Here is a 16,845-nt window from a genome sequence, read left to right on the forward strand (position 1 = left end):
CATTAATTGATTTTCTTATGTTGAACCATCCTTGCATACCTGGGATGAATCCTACTTGGTCATGATGTATAATTCTTTTAATGTGTTGTTGGATACGATTTGCTAGAATTTTATTGAGGATTTTTGCATCTGTATTCATTAGAGAGATTGGTCTGTAGTTTTCTTTTTTTGTAATATCTTTGCCTGGTTTTGGTATGAGGGTGATGTTGGCTTCATAGAATGAATTAGGTAGTTTTCCCTCCACTTCGATTATGTTGAAGAGTTTGAGGAGAGTAGGTAATAATTCTTTCTGGAATGTTTGATAGAATTCACATGTGAAGCCGTCTGGTCCTGGACTTTTCTTTTTAGGGAGCTTTTGAATAACTAATTCAATCTTTTTACTTGTGATTGGTTTGTTGAGGTCGTCTATTTCTTCTTGAGTCAAAGTTGGTTGTTCATGTCTTTCCAGGAACCTGTCCATTTCTTCTAAATTGTTGTATTTATTAGCGTAAAGTTGTCCATAGTATCCTGTTATTACCTCCTTTATTTCTGTGAGGTCAGTAGTTATGTCTCCTCTTCCATTTCTGATCTTATTTATTTGCATTCTCTCTTCTTCTTTTTGTCAATCTTGCTAAGGGCCCATCAATCTTGTTGATTTTCTCATAGAACCAACTTCTGGTCTTATTGATTTTCTCTATTGTTTTCATGTTTTCAATTTCATTTATTTCTGCTCTAATCTTTGTTATTTCTTTCCTTTTGCTTGCTTTGGGATTAGTTTGCTGTTCTTTCTCCAGTTCTTCCAAGTGGACAGTTAATTCCTGCATTTTTGCCTTTTCTTCTTTTCTGATACAGGCATTTAGGGCAATAAATTTCCCTCTTAGCACTGCCTTTGCTGCGTCCCATAAGTTTTGATATGTTGTATCTTCATTTTCATTTGCCTCTAGGTATTTACTAATTTCTCTTGCAATTTCTTCTTTGACCCACTTGTTGTTTAAGAGTGTGTTGTTGAGCCTCCATGTATTTATGAATTTTCTGGCCCTCCGCCTATTATTGATTTCCAACTTCATTCCTTTATGATCCGAGAAAGTGTTGTGTATGATTTCAATATTTTTAAATTTGTTAAGACTTGCTTTGTGACCCAGCATATGGTCTATCTTTGAGAATGATCCATGAGCACTTGAAAAAAAGGTGTATCCTGCTGTTGTGGGATGTAATGTCCTATAAATGTCTGTTAAGTCAAGTTCATTTATAGTAATATTCAGGTTCTCTATTTCTTTATTGATCCTCTGTGTAGATGTTCTGTCCATTGATGAGAGTGGTGAATTGAAGTCTCCAACTATTATGGTATATGTGTCTATTTCCCTCTTCATTGTTTGCAGTGTATTCCTCACGTATTTTGGGGCATTCTGGTTCGGTGCATAAATATTTATGATTGTTATGTCTTCTTGCTTAATTGTTCCTTTTAATAGTATATAGTGTCCTTCTTTGTCTCTTTTAACTGTTTTACATTTGAAGTCTAATTTGTTGGATATTAGTATAGCCACTCCTGCTGTTTCTGATTGTTATTTGCATGAAATATCTTTTCCCAACCTTTCACTTTCAACCTATGTTTATCTTTGGGTCTAAGATGTGTTTCCTGTAGACAGCATATAGATGGTTCCTGTTCTTTAATCCATTCTGCCAGTCTGTGTCTTTTGATTGGGGAGTTTATCCATTAATATTTAGTGTTATTAATGTTTGGGCAGTACTTTCTTCTACCATTTTGCCTTTGGATTTTATATGTCATATCTAATTTTCTTCTTTTTTAACTTTACTGATAGTCGTCATTTCTACACTTGTCTCCACACCTCTCTCTGCTATCTTTTCCTATCTGTCTCTGGTGCTCCCTTTAGTATTTCTTGCAGAGCCAGTCTCTTGGTCACAAATTCTGTCTGTGATATTTTTGTCTGGAAATGTTTTAATTTCCCCCTCATTTTTGAAGGAGAGTTTTGCTGGATATAGAATTCTTGGTTGGCATTTTTTCTCTTTTAGTAACTTAAATGTGTCATTCCACTGTCTTCTTGCCTCCATGTTTTCTGCTGAGAAATCTACGTGTAGTCTTATTGGGCATCCCTTGTACGTGATGGATTGCTTTTCTCTTGCTGCTTGCAAAATTTTCTGTTTCTCTTTGTCATCTGACATTCTGATTAGTAAGTGTCTTGCAGTTCGTCTGTTTGGATCTGTTCTGTTTGAGGTACACTGCGCTTCTTGGATCTGTAATTTTACATCTTTCATAGGAGTTGGGAAATTTTCAGTGATAATTTCCTCCATTAGTTTTTCTCCTCCTTTTCCCTTCTCTTCTCCTTCTGGGCCACCCATAACATGTATATTCGTGCACTTCATGTTGTCGTACGGTTCCTCGAGTCCCTGCTCATATTTTTCCATTCTTTCCCTTGTATTTTCTTTTGCTTGTTGGATTTCAGGTATCCCATCCTCCAGTTCACTAATTCTCTCTCCCTCTTGAAATCTAACATTGTAGGTTTCCATTTTTTTTTTTTAATCTCTGCTACTGTGTCTTTCATTCTCATAAGTTCTGTGATTTGTTTTTTCAGACTTTTGATTTTTTCTTTTGTTCATCCCTTGCCTTCTTTATATCCTCCCTCAATTCATTGATTTGATTTTTGATGAGATTTTCCATGTCTGTTTGAACATTCTGAATTAAGTGTTTTAACTCCTGCATCTCATTTGAATTGTTGGTTTGTTCCTTTGACTGGGCCATATCTTCAATTTTCCTAGTATGATTCGTTATTTTTTGCTGCCATCTAGGCATTTAATTACGTTAATTAGTTCATTCTGGAGATTGTTTTCACTTTTTTTTTTACCTGGGATTTTCTTGCTGGGTGACTTTGTTGTCTGTCTGTTCTTTGACATTCAGTTCAGTTTATTCTAGACCACTAGCTTAGGTTTTTTTTAACAGATCAGGATTTTTCAGTTTTTGTTTTTTTGTTTCTTGCCCTGCCTGTATGGTGCCTTTTTTTCCCTCCTTAGGAGGGTCTACTTAGGTATCATAGACCCCAGCCAGATTTTCCCAGACCAAACTGGCCTCCTCTCAGGAGGAAAGTATCACCTGCATCAGTTTTCCCTGAGGGTAAGACCCAGTAGGTTGAAAGGCTTCCCTATGAAGTCTCTGAACTCTGCATTTTTCCTATCCTGCTTAATGTGTGGGTCCCACCAGCCTAAAGTGACGTGGTATTTTGACTTCAGCTGACTCTCCCTGCTGGGGACATGGTTGAGACAGAGGAGAGGGTGTAGGCTGACTTTCATGGCTTCAGTTTTCCAGACCCTGGGGTGTGAATTCCTTGATGGAGGAATTCTGCCTGAGCTGGGCCCCACCCCTCTTCCATGGAAGGCACAGGCTCCAGGCAAGGATTCAAACAAACTCAATTCTACCTATGCCTGAAGCAGTTGGAGCCTGAGAAGCCTTGCAGCTGTATCTCAAGAGTAGTGAAGCTGTAAAAACATAGCCACAAAAAAGAAAAAGAAAAATCCTTTCCAGAGCAGGACCCCGCCTTGGGTTTGCCAATCAAGAGCTTAAGTTGGTACGTTGCTCTGTGTATCTCCAGGTCCTGTGTGCCCCCTCCTTTCCTTCAGGGCCCAGACATTTGCAAATCCAAAAAAATCTGTTTTTTTTTCATTTTTCTTTTTCTGTCAGCTCTGCCCCCTCTGTTCCAGGGCACAAACCAGTGAACTCTGCTTTTACTTGAGGTAAAAATAGTGGGCCTATTTTTAGTAGTCAGAATTAGTTAATTAATTCCACAATTGGAGCTTGGTTGCACTCTGCCCCTACTGCTAGTAAACTCTCTTTCCTTTCCCCTCTGGGAAGCAGCCTGTGGGGCAGTGGTGCTGGCCGCTGTGGCTTGGGGAACTCATGGTTGTGGGTAGGCTCAGAGCCTGTTCAGCTGGTCGGGACTGGGGTATGCTGTGTGTCTGGTCACTGACGTGGCCCCAGCAGTTGTTCTGTACTGTTCCTGGCTATTTAGTAGCTGCTCTGGGTGATGAACTGAATCCCACACCTTGCTCACCTGCCATCTTGGCTCTCCCTAGTCAATATGTCTATCTTCATGCCAGTACCATGCTGTTTTGACCATGGTAGCTTATAATATGCTTTAAAGTCAGGAAATGTGAGTCTTCCAACTTCTGTTTTCTTTTTCAAGATGTTTTTGGCTATTTGGAGTGTGTTATCCTTCCAAATAACTTCATAATTGGCTCTTCCAATTCTGCAAAGTAAGCTGTTGGGATTTTGATTGCAATTTCATTGAATCTGTAAAACAATTTGGGTAGAATTGACATCTTAATAATATTTAGTTTTCAAATCCATGAACATGGAGTGTCCTTTTATTTGTTTAGGTCTTCTTTGATTTCTTTTAACAGTATTTCATAGTTTTCTGTGTACAGGTCCTTTGCCTCTTCGGTTAAATTTATTCTTAGGTACTTGATTCTTTTAGTTGCTATTGTAAATGGAATTTTCTCAGGTTTTTCTTCTGATTGTTTGTTACTAGTGTTTAGAAACTACTAATTTTGCATGTTGATATTGTATCCTGCCAGTTTGCTGAACTCGTTTATTAGCTTTGTTATAAATTTCTTGGGACTTTCTATATGTAGGATCATGTTACCTGCAAATAGTGAAAGTTTTACTTTTTCCTTTTCAATTTCAATGACCTCTCTTTATTTTTATCATTTATTATTTATTAACTTTTGCCTAATTGCTCTGGCTAGAATTTGTAGCACAATGTTGAACAGTATTTGTGACAGTGGGCATCCATGCCATGTTCTTGTTCTTAGAGGGAAAGCTTTCAGTCTTTTTGCCTTTGAGTGCTATTTAGCTGTGGGTTTTTCATGAATGTCCTTTATTATGTTGAGGAAGCTTCCTTTCATAACTATTTTTCAAAGTCTTTTTATCAAGAAAGGGTACTGCATTGTGTCAAATGCCTTTTCTGTGTCAGTTGAGATGATTATGTAATTATTTATTTGGTTTGTTTTGTTAATATGGTGTGTTGCATTAGTTGATTTTCTTATGTTGTCATCCTTTCACACCCAGGATAAAACCCACTTGATCATGGTATATAATTCTTTTAACGTGCTATTAGATTTGATTTGCAAGTATTTTATTGAGGATTTTTAAATCTGTGTTCATTAGAGAAACTGATCTGTCATTTTCCTTAGTGTCTTCCTCTGGCTTTGGTGTTAGGATGATGTTGCCTTTTAGAATGAGCTGGATAGTGTTCCCTCCTCTTCAGTTTTTTGGAAGAATCTGAGCAGGAATGGTGCTAATACTTCTTGAAATGATCAGTAGAATTCTCCTTTTATGCCATGTGGTCCTCAGGTTTTCTTTGTTGCCAGGTTTTTGATGATTGATTCCTTCTTTATTCTTGTAGTTGGTCTGTTGAAGTCTTCTATTTCTTCCAGAGTCAGTATAGGTTGTTCACATGTTTATAGGAATTTGTCTGTTTCATCTAAGTTGCCTGATCTCTTGTCATACAGCTGTTCATTGTATCCTTTTATGGTCCTTTTTGTTTCTGTGTGGTCAGTAGTAATGTCCCCCCTCTTTTTTTATTTTATTTATTTGCTGCTTCTGTCTTTTTTCTTTGTCCATTTAATTAAGGGTTGGTCAATTTTATTGATCTTGTCAAAGAACCAACTTTTCATTTTGTTGATTGTATTTTTTTTTTCTCAATTTCATTTATTGTAGCTCTAATCATTGTTGTTTCTTTCCTTTTGCCTGCTTTGGGATTAGTTTGCTGTTTTTCTTCTAGTTTCTCCAGGGATGTAGTGAGGTCTTTGATTTTAGCTTTTCCTTCTTTTTAAAAATGTAAGCATTTACTACTATAAATTTCCCTTTCAGCACTGTCTTTGCTGCATTGCTTAGGTTTTAATATGTTATGTTTTCCTTTTTATTTGTCTTGAGATATTTACTGATTTCCCTTGCAATATCTCTTGACCCACTGATTGTTTAAGAGTATGTTGTTAACTTCCAAATATTTGCAAATTTTCTGGTTCTTCAACTGTTAATAATTTCCAGCTTCATTCCGTTATGGCTAGATGAAATGTTTTATATAATTTCAGTCTTTTAAAATTTATTGCGACTTGTTTTGTCACCCAGCATCATGTGATCTGTCCTCGAGAATGATTCATGAGCACTTGAGAAGAATGTATATCCTGCTGTTCTCATTTGCAGGTATCTGTATATGTCTGTTGGGTCTTGTTCATTTATGTTATTATTCAAGTTATCTCTTTCCTCATTGATCCTCTGTCTACATGTTTTATCTGTTGATGAGAGTTGTGTGTTGAAGGCTCCAACTGTTATTGTAGAGATGTCTGTTTCTCCCTTTAGTTTTGCCAGTGTTCACCCCATCTGTTTTGGGGCAACCTGGTTCTGTCTATAAATATTTATGATTGTTATTTTTCTTGGCTGATTGTCCATTTAGTAATATATAGTGTCTTTTTCTGTCTCTTATGATTGTTTTGCATTTAAAGTGTATTTTGTCTGATATTAGTATAGCTACCGCAGCTCTTTTTGGTTACTCTTGGCGTAGAATATTTTTTTCCAATATTTTGCTTTCAACCTATTTGTGTCTTTGGGTCTATGGTGAGTCTCTTGTAGACAGCATATAGATGGATCATAGTTTTTAAAATCCATTCTGCCAATCTGTGTCTTTTAATTGGAGAGTTAATCTATTAACATTCAGTCTTAATGTAAAGGCATTACTTACTTCAGCCATTTTATCCTTTAGATTTTATATCTTACATCTTATTTTCATCTATCTTTTTACCTTTATGTTAATCTTTATTTCTACACTCTCTTCTGAACATTTTTTCTGTCTTTTCCTTTCAACTTGCAGAAATCCCTTTAGTAGGGGAGGTTTCTTGTTAATGAATTCTCTCAGTTTCTGTTCATCTGTGAATATTTTAAACTCCCCCTCATTTTTGAAGGACAGTTTTGCCTTATAAAGAATTTTTGTCTGGCAGTCTTTCTCTTTCAGTATCTTATACATATAATACTGCCTTCTTACCTTTATGTTTTCTGAAGAGATATCGGGTACTTAGCCTTATTACATTCTCCTTATATGGGATGAATCACTCTCCTTTGCTGCTTTCTTGCCTTTTCTTTGGAGTTTGATGTTCTGACTACCTCTGTCTCATAGTAGGCCTATTAGGATTTATTCTGTTTGGAGTACATTGTGCTTTTTGAACATGTTTATTTATATCCTTCATAAGAGTTGGGAAATTTTCAGCCATTCAATTTTGTCAAATATTCTTTTTGCCCCTTTTCACTTCTCTTATCCTTCTGGCATATGCATGTTAATTATGTTTTCATGCTTCATGAAATCCTTGAGACTGTGCTCAATTTTCCCCATGCTTTTCTCTGTCTGTCTGTAAGATTTCAAGTGTCCTATCTTCTAGCTCACTGATTCTTTCTTCTACCTGTTAAAATCTACTGTTTTATGCCTCCAGTGTATTTTAAATCTCTTATATTGTGTATTTCTTTCCCGTCATTTCTGTTACATTTCTTTTTGTGTTTTCAGATTCTTCTTTGTGCTCACACAGTGTCTTTATCTCTCTAGCCATATTTTCCTTCAACTTCTTGAATTGATTTATGAGATTTGATTAACCATCTTTGATTAGTTGTTCCAAATTCTGTGTTTCCACTGAAGTTTTAATTTCTTCCTTGGAGCCATATCTTCCTATTTCTTAGTATGGCTTGTAATTTTTGCTGGTGTCGAGGCATCTGGTTTTTTTGGTGAGTTTACTCTGGAATTGTTTCTCTCTCTTGCCCAGGGTTTTCCTGTTGATTGGCTTTGTGCTCAGTCACTTCTATTGTATAGACCTTTACAATACCTCATGTTTAACTATTTAGATTTTTTCAGCTCTTACTCATCTGATTCTTTCCTTGCATATATGGTACAGTTTTTGAGATTGTAATATTTGTTCAATTTTTTCACCCCAAGGGGAATGCTTCCTTTCCCCTGTCCCTTCCTGGGAATGTTGAGCTCTTCTGTTTGTTCTTTATTTGCCTCTACAGTTATTTTACTTTATTTTTTTAACAATCCTACTTGCTTTTGTCTGGAGGAGAAATTCTGGGAGGAAGCTCACCCCAGGGAGGACTTTTCCCATCAGTTTTTTCTAGTCAAAACATGACTAGGGACCCATGATAAAGATCGGTTTCAAAGTGCTCTGGGGAATAGACCCGGAATGTGCCAAACTTCTCTGAATCTGTGCTTTCCTGGCCTGCCCAGGAGATGGCATTCTTCAGCAAACTTTTAACGTGCAGCTCTAAGGTGGTGTTGTACCTTTAAGTCTCAACCAGTTCCATCGTTACTGGCGGCATGGTTGAAATAGAGACTGCCAGCAGCTTTGTTTAGGGTGGGTTGAAACTGTAGCACAGAACTGGGGCCCACGTGCAAGAACAATGCTGTGTTGTGCTCTCATTCTCATTCTTGGGGAAAAGCTGCCCTTTAGCAAACTGTTCACTGCAGCTCTAAGAAGGCACTGTTACTTTAAATGCCCCTCCTCCCCCGCTTTTACCCCTATTGGGAGTGGGTTTGAAGTAGATGTGGCTGGCAACTTTTGTCCTGGGCATGTCAAATTCATAGCTGCCCTTAGAGCTGGGACCCAGCGTTTCTGATTTGCTAATCAAAAGCTGCTATCAATGCTCAGCTGTTTCCCACCCCACCCACCCCTGTTCTTGGAGAAGAGGACTTTTATTTTCAGTCAGGTACTTGATCCCTGGTGGCCTATTGTGAGAGTTGGGGATGGACACTGGCCTCCACAGCATGGAGAGTTCTGCTCATAGCTCTTTCCCACAGGGCCCCCTGAACAGTTGGTTCAGGCAATGCCTGGCTCTTTACTAGTTGGGGGTGAACTGAGTCTTTAAGCTTTCCACCCCACCATCTTACCCAGAAAAAGAAAAAACAAAACCTCTCTACCTAATTTTAATGGCTGCTATTTCAAAGCCATCTGCAATAATAGCTTTGGACGTGAATATAACATTGACAATCTGATCTTTACCCCAGGACTAGAAATTTTTTTCAGTTTTTACTTATTTGGGAGGTCTTTGAGAAGGATTGTGAGCAATAGCAGTGTTATCTCCTGCTGTTTTCACAACAGTGAAATAGTTGTCTTTTCTATCCCTATGAGATTCCAAATATCTGGACAGTCTCTGTTTTCTTTCATCTCAGTTCACAAACTGACTGATTCTTCCTTGAGCTCATCTCTTTTTGTAATACTTTACTTAAAGCAGGAACCAGCTGCCAATACACACTAACATTCTGGCTCTTTTTTATGCTTCCCGTAGGAAGGATCTGTAGTCACAAGGTGTATCTTCCAAGTTGTCATAGATTATAACTTTGTCAAATATTTTGTGATGGAATGAGAAAAATCACCAGCTTTCTAGTCTGAAATGTATTTACTCACAACCTACCACCTAGCAACTAAATTAGCGCCATGGATTTTATGTATTTGTTACAGTGGCACCTTTCTCCTAATACTAATTTTTGTATTAGTTAGTATTAAGGTTGGACTGCTGTAATAAAGAGATCCTAAAATAACATTCGCTTAAAGAATACAGAATTTATGTTAACAGCCTGCTATTCAGATTGGCTTGTGCCTCTGTCCCGTGTGGTCATTTGGGGACCCAGGTTTCTTCCATTTTACTGCTCTACTATTCCATAGAGTGTTGTCTGCATCTTTAAGTTGATAACAGGCACCTCTGTGTCCCTGTTTAAGGAAGGGAAAAGATGGTGGAGGAATGCATAGTCAGTCTTTTAAGTTCTAGACTCTGTAGTAGCATGTGTCGCTCTTGTCATATTTCATTGGCACAATATAACTCACATGGTTCCATCTGCATGCTGCAAGGAAAATTGAGAAATGTGCCTTCTAGGTGAACTGCCATGTGCCCAGCCACAACTTTATTATCATGAAAGGAAGGTGATCAGAGTTTGGTGAAACCCTTGCACTCTGTTTCTTTAGTCTTGACATTATGTGTTCAATGTATTATTGAACACATAATTGGAATTTATTATCTTTTATTTTTTTTCTCACATATTTAGATCTGAATGATTGTTAATTTTATCATTCCTCAATTGATTAATTGATGTTCAGTTCATCTTTCTCTTCGGGTTGATTATGTATTTTACATAAAAGACTTTTGCTTGATTAAAATCATTAAAAATGAAAAAATTTGATTTTCTTATGTGTTTGGTTTTGTTCTGTTGCATTTCACACACACACAAATGTTGAAATTTGCCAGTACTTTTTTTTGCTAATAATCTGTATCAATTCATAAATCTTAAAAAAATTTTTTCAAAGGGAATAGAAACACAATCCTATTTTGTGAATTTAAGAATTATTTTTTCCTAATACACACACGAACTAGAATTGGTCAGAGAAGAAGCATAGTGTGATTTTATAAGATCATTATTAGCAAAATGATACCGCTTTGCATCATTAAGGACAGATATTACAATCTCTGCTTTTAAAAAGAAATAGGAAATATATATGGGTCACACCTTATTCACTGTGATGGTTCTATAAAAAATGGATATGATTCTTTAAGAAAAATACTGAGCTAACATTTTAAGGATCAAGTTAATTAATAGCCATGCTTAAAAATATTCTGTAAATAGAATATTCAAGTTTGATTTTTATTATCTGTGTTTATCCTTAGTATAGTAGTATATTCTTGTCTTCTGTGAGAATGACAATATTCCTTAGTTCTAATAAATTATTCAAAATTTATAGAATATTCTTGTCCAACTCATCTTCAGTTAGAAAATTGATGCTTTTACGTTGAACTGAGAGGGTGAACTGAGAGTGAAGGATGCTATGTTTGGTAGTTTAGAAATTGAAGAAGTTAGGCTATATAAGGATTTAGCAAAACTCCATGTTTCTTACGAACAGAAGTTCACCATTCATCATTTTTCTTTGCTCGTCAAAGCTATGGCAGACTGTCCTTCTAGCATACAGCTGCTTTGTGACCATGGAGCCTCAGTGAATGCCAAAGATGCAGTAAGTTAGTTTCTATTTATTCTCATTCCAATTTATTTATTCTAACATCTATGTTTTGTGACGTAGGATGTCTTAATGCTGTTTTCTTTCTTTTCTTGCTTAGGATGGGCGGACCCCACTTGTTCTGGCTACTCAGATGTGTAGGCCAACAATATGTCAACTGCTGATAGACAGAGGAGCAGATATTAATTCCAGAGACAAACAAAATAGGTAATGTTTTTATAATGGCTCCCCAGATACCAACTGGAAGTGCAGTGAGTATGAAACTGCTGCTGTGACTTGACCTTTCCTCCCCTTCCATGACTTGAAGCATCTGCTTCTCACTTTTCTTTAGCATCTGCTAAAAAAGGATGAAGAGGATAGAAGGGGAAGATGATAGGGCAAATGCTGAATAAACACAGTGATTAGAGTCTATGTGTAGATCAGAGATCTGATGGAAAAAGAAATTATGTTCCAGTTACTTAAGTTTTAAAAAATCTTTAGTGAAATGGTAGCAAATAAGGTATAATGGAGACTTAAAAAAAAATTACATCTATAGCCTAACACTCCAGTAGTGAATCTTTTAAGAGTAAAGTGGTTCTTTAGTGTTCGGTAGCTTGAAATGTTTCAGTACCGATTTTCTCAAGATGACTTTGTCCATCACAATACAGCTCCTTCTCCCAAACTGAGTCAGTTTCTGTACCCCAGGATTCCCTTGGTTTATTTTTGTTTCTGTATTTGATATTATTTGAATTAACATTACTAGTAATTTCTATCTAATTTTCCCTTTCCCCTTCTCTGGGTCTAGTGCATCATGGTGTTGTCTTTGTTATGATTCTGCTGTTCATGGTCACAAAGTTTGTGACTACAAACTATCTGAGATATATCCTTGCCATTAAGCAGTACAATTGAAACATTACAATAATTTACAGCAAATTTAAATTTCTGTGATATTATAGATGATTACTATTAGAAGTGTTGGTTTCTTGTCACCTAACTTTATACTTCTGAGCACGTATCCTGTTATTTGTAGTTCATTGGAAGTAGTTAAATATAATAAAATAATATTTATATAATAAAATAATATTTAGGTGTCATTGTTTTTACTTTTCAGACTTTTCAAAGGAGGAAATTTTTAGGCTATAAAATCATTAATCTGATTAGTAAGAAAGTGGCTTTTTTGTTACTTTTCTATGCAGGATACCATAATCTTGTCCCAAGCATGATAAGAAAATTTGCTTTTAAAAATAAGTTTTAGGATCATAGATGGATGATCTGGTCGATCTACATATAACACCTTATGTTTTTATAGATCTTATATTTTTTCAAAGCACTTTTTTTCTATATATTTTCATTGGCACTTCACAAACAGTGAGGTAGGACAATCTGTATTATTTAGATTAGATAACAGATGCTTTTAAAAATGAATTATAAGCTCAGTGACATTCCGTATTCAGGCTTCTTTTTCTTTTTTTCTTTTTGCCTGTCTTATCTATGCTGTCTTTTCCCTCAATAAAAAAAGAAAACAACAGTTAATGCCTATTGTGTGTAGAATTTTTACTAGCAACTACTTGGGGGGTGGAGACATAAGAGAATAAGAACATACATAGGCAGAGGAAAGGCAAGAATCAGTTTTCTTATGAAATGTAAAATTCACAATTGAAGGCACAGATATACGGTAAGTCACTCATTTTATTAGATGTTAGTTTCATTAACAATAAAAGTAGGGGATTGGATAAATTATGCCTAGCATTCTTCTAAATTTCCATGACTATTTCATTCTATTTTGTTGCATTATTACCATTTGCTAATATACCGTTATATGTTTAAGTGCTAATGTTTTCCATCAGTGTAGAATAAAGCAATGGTTCATGTTAGCGTAGGGTTAATTGAGGTAGGCTTATTTGAGGGGCAAGTTTTAAATTAAGTTGGAAGATGTTAAAGTCTCCAGTTAGGAGAAAGAAGCAAGCCTTTTTGAAGTAGAGAAATCAGGAACAGGAATCTGATTCTTGTTTTGGAGTAGAAGGGACTTGCTGGGAAGTTTGCATGTTGTAGTTCAACTCATGAAGGCCCTTGAGTAGTCTGGGTTTATTGTCATAGGTTTTGAGCAGAGAACTTGTGGTAAAAATGTAGATGCTCTTTTTAGTGATTATTTGTAGCATATTAAAGGACTAGAATCAATGGAATAGAGTTTGTATCACTCAAGTTTGATAGTAGAGATAATAAAAAAGTATATAAGGTAGGCATGAAATGATGTGAATGAACCTGTGGGACATTTGGTGAGGCAAAATAAGCCCGAAACAAAAGAGCTAATATTGTATGATCTCAATTAGAAAATACTTATAAGGAAACTGAGGCCTAGATTATAAGCTCTTACAACAGTCAAATTTAGTCCTGAATGGCAATTGTTATTTCTGGATTTTGAGGGACTGTTTTATATAGTATAACCTAGTATTTAGAGATAAGAATGAAGCCAATTGGTTTGGGATTAAGGTAATTCAGAATACAGGGGTAAGAAAGACATTACCTGTATTTTAGAACTTCACCTACTCTTTGAGACCAAAGGGAGAAAGTTGTATTATGTTCCAGAACCCAAATTTTCTGTAGCACATAATTTAACTCAGCCTATCTGGATAGATCATTTAAACAATCCAAACACAGGGAGCCCAAAATAAGAATGAGAGCCTTTAATGCTGTATATAGCTTAATCTAATACCTGGATATATCCCAGACTATATTAAGCAGATAATAAAAAATTACTAGCAAAGTCCCTTGAGGAATGGGAGAAAAATTATGGAACTATTAAACTTTATCACTGGGGAAATCCTGGCTACTGTGCCAAACATTAGGGACTCCACATCAAGGGGCTAAGCCCTTGAACTTGAGGCTTGCTCTTGTGAAGCTTGTGTATGTAATGGAGAAGCTTAGCTTACCCATAGTATGCCTAAGAGTCACCTCCAGAGGACCTCTTTTGTTGCTCAGATGTGGCCTTTCTCTCTTTCTAAGCCCAACTCTGCAAGTGAAACCATTGCTCTCCCCCCTATGTGGGACATGATATCTGGGGATGAAAATCTCTCTGGCGGTGTGGGAGATGACTCCCAGGGATGAGCCTCGCCCTAACACTGTGGAATCAACAATGCTATCCTGACAAAAAGGGGGAAAAGAAGTGTAACCAATATGGTGTCAGTGGCTGAGAGATTTCAAATAGAGTTGAGAGGCTACACTGGAGGTCATTCTTAAGCAAGCTTCAGTTAAACATTGCTACCTATCATAGCTTGCCAAACCTGAACCAAAACCATTCCTGTCAGTCCTAAAGAATACCTAGGACATTATATAAGATTCTACAAAGATTCCATGCACTAGGGTAACTTTCTAATACCTACAAATGGGTCCCTTGACCAGATAAGTCCTGAAATGCAGAGGGGCCGGCCTCTCCAGAACATCAACTAGTTCCATCCCCCTAGCCCATATTATTGACAGCCCCTTTAAACATGAAAAAGTTAGAATGGGCATAGCCAAATACTCTGAAAGGGTGGAAGAAAGATCAAAGGTGATGGTGGAGTTATACTCAGAAAGAAGGTCAGGCTTAACAAATGAGTATGAGTATTGAATCATTATACTAATAATTCTTTTGGCCTCTGGTACTTTAGAGCAGTTAGAAATAAAAACCTAAAATTGTGAAATTATAACCTATACCAAACTCTGAAATCTGTTCTACAATTAATTGTTGTGATGTCTCCAAATTTATTACTTTTATGTATATATGTTATTTAAAGAGAAGGAAGAGTATAATAGAGAAGATAGGATTTAACAAATGAATATAACTGCTGAATCATTATATTGATATTTCTGTTGGTCTCTAGTGTCTTGAAACAGCTAGAAGAAAAAAATGAAAAATCGTGGAACCATAACCCATACCAAACTTTAAAATCTGTTCTATAACTGCTTGTTAAAATGTACTTGGAAATTTATTGCTTTTTTGTATATATGTGTTATATTTACAATAAAAAAAAGTTTAAAAAAGTATATAAGGCAATATAAAATTTTAACTTGGCAAACTAAGACAAAAATGCTTTATAAATGAGATGGAGTTAAAATATAAGATAAGATATAAAGTAAAATCTATATTTGTAAGAAATATGACTTTTTAAAGTAGTATCTGATTTTTAAGAATGAATCCTCTGGCAGAATATTTCTTAAATATTTTCTTGGATCTTTCTTGAAATCTTTTATTCTCCTGTTTTCCCTTTGTAGAACAGCTCTTATGCTAGGTTGTGAGTATGGTTGCAAAGATGCTGTAGAAATCTTAATTAAAAATGGTGCTGATGTGAGCTTGCTGGATGCCCTTGGTCATGATAGTTCTTACTATGCAAGAATTGGTGACAATCTGGACATTCTAACCTTATTGAAGACTGCACAGGAAAATACCAACAAAGGTACCAGTTTTCTGTAACTAGAAGTCTAGGTTATTAAGAGTTGTTAAAGACTTAGTTGATAAAACTACATTGTTGGTTCATCTTCCTCTATCCCATAGAGTTGCTTGTTTACATTATAGTCTTTGTTTTGAAACAGTGTGTGTTGAATATATTATCTAGTTTATTCAGCCCACCCTCATACCCTGTGTTGTAATTTAAGAACTGAGGAGGAAAAGCCAAATCCAGTGTTTTAATGATAGTGTGTTTTGATGGGGAGGAATGGAATTTGTACCTCTTATAATTAGAAAGGTTTAAAGGAAGAATCATTGTTTAAATGTGTATGTAAAATATTCAACAATCAATATTTATCAAATGCCAGTGTCAAGTATTTTTCTATACTTATTAAAGAGAATTGGAAAGTACAGAAAAGCACAATGAATAAAAAAAAAAAGTCACTTATCCTACTACTGAGGAGTGCCTATTAACATTTTGAAGAATATCCTTCCAGTCTTTTCCCTATGCATGAAATTCAGATCACTCATAATACTGTTTTTAGCTTACTTTTTTACTTAATTATCTGAAGTCTTTTCCTCCTCTAAATACTTTTTCTACAGTGTAATTTTTATTGATCCATGGAATTACATTTATTTAAGTTCCATTTAATTAATCAATTTTCTATAGGTGGCATTTAAGTTGTTTACGGTTTTTCCCTTTTACAAATAACAATAGAGTGAAGGTCCTACAACAAATATTTTCACATATTTTTATTATTCCTATCAAATCAATTCCTAAAAATTGAATCACTTAGGTTACAGGGTGGGCACATGTTTTTAAAACTTTGTATGTTTCCCAATTGCCTTCCTATTTTGAGATGCTTTAAATTCCCTACTTTTCACCTGTCTCTCCTCCCTAACATTGAATATTAGCTACCTACAAATTGTTAAATACAAGAAAACTTTGCCAATTTGATGGTCAAAATGATATTTCACAATTTTTAAGTGTAATTTTTGGAAATAAAACTGTAAAGTAATATGCTTTAGGGGAAACTTTAAAATGTGTTTCTTTAATGTTGACTTTAAATTGTAGAATTAGAGGATGCACATCGACACCCACTCTAATCTACTGTTTCAATAATTCTCTTTAAATCTTCAAGGGAAAGACTTTTGGAAGAAAGGACCATCTTTGCAACAGGTGGGTCTTAATTTTAATTCTAAAAAATATTTATTGTGTAATTTAAGCAAAGTCCTTAGTAAAACTGGCTGCTGAGCATGCATAATTGTTTTGAGTTTAAATGCTTGCTGTTCTCCCCTCAGTTTGTCATGCTTAGGTAGAACCTAGATATTAACGCTATTAAGGTACTATGACTCAGCTTGAGACAATGAATCTTGAAAACAATGAATGTTTACAGTGGGAAACAGCCTCCTGTTTT

The 16,845-nt window shown here is 35.6% G+C and overlaps 1 protein-coding gene across 6 annotated transcripts in view; it reads left to right on the top strand.

The window, feature by feature from the left end:
* The window catches only part of UACA (uveal autoantigen with coiled-coil domains and ankyrin repeats), a 150,929-nt gene that overhangs the window by 88,097 nt on the left and 45,987 nt on the right, over positions 1–16,845 (top strand). For all 6 annotated transcript variants that reach the window (XM_077123912.1, XM_077123915.1, XM_077123914.1 and 3 more), the window contains 4 exons: positions 10,952–11,022; positions 11,126–11,232; positions 15,256–15,437; positions 16,570–16,607. In XM_077123912.1, the coding sequence (XP_076980027.1) occupies positions 10,952–11,022; positions 11,126–11,232; positions 15,256–15,437; positions 16,570–16,607 (398 nt within the window). The remainder of the gene's footprint in view (positions 1–10,951; positions 11,023–11,125; positions 11,233–15,255; positions 15,438–16,569; positions 16,608–16,845) is intronic.

Source organism: Tamandua tetradactyla, chromosome 12 (genome assembly GCF_023851605.1).
Source record: "Tamandua tetradactyla isolate mTamTet1 chromosome 12, mTamTet1.pri, whole genome shotgun sequence".
Taxonomy (NCBI): domain Eukaryota; kingdom Metazoa; phylum Chordata; class Mammalia; order Pilosa; family Myrmecophagidae; genus Tamandua; species Tamandua tetradactyla.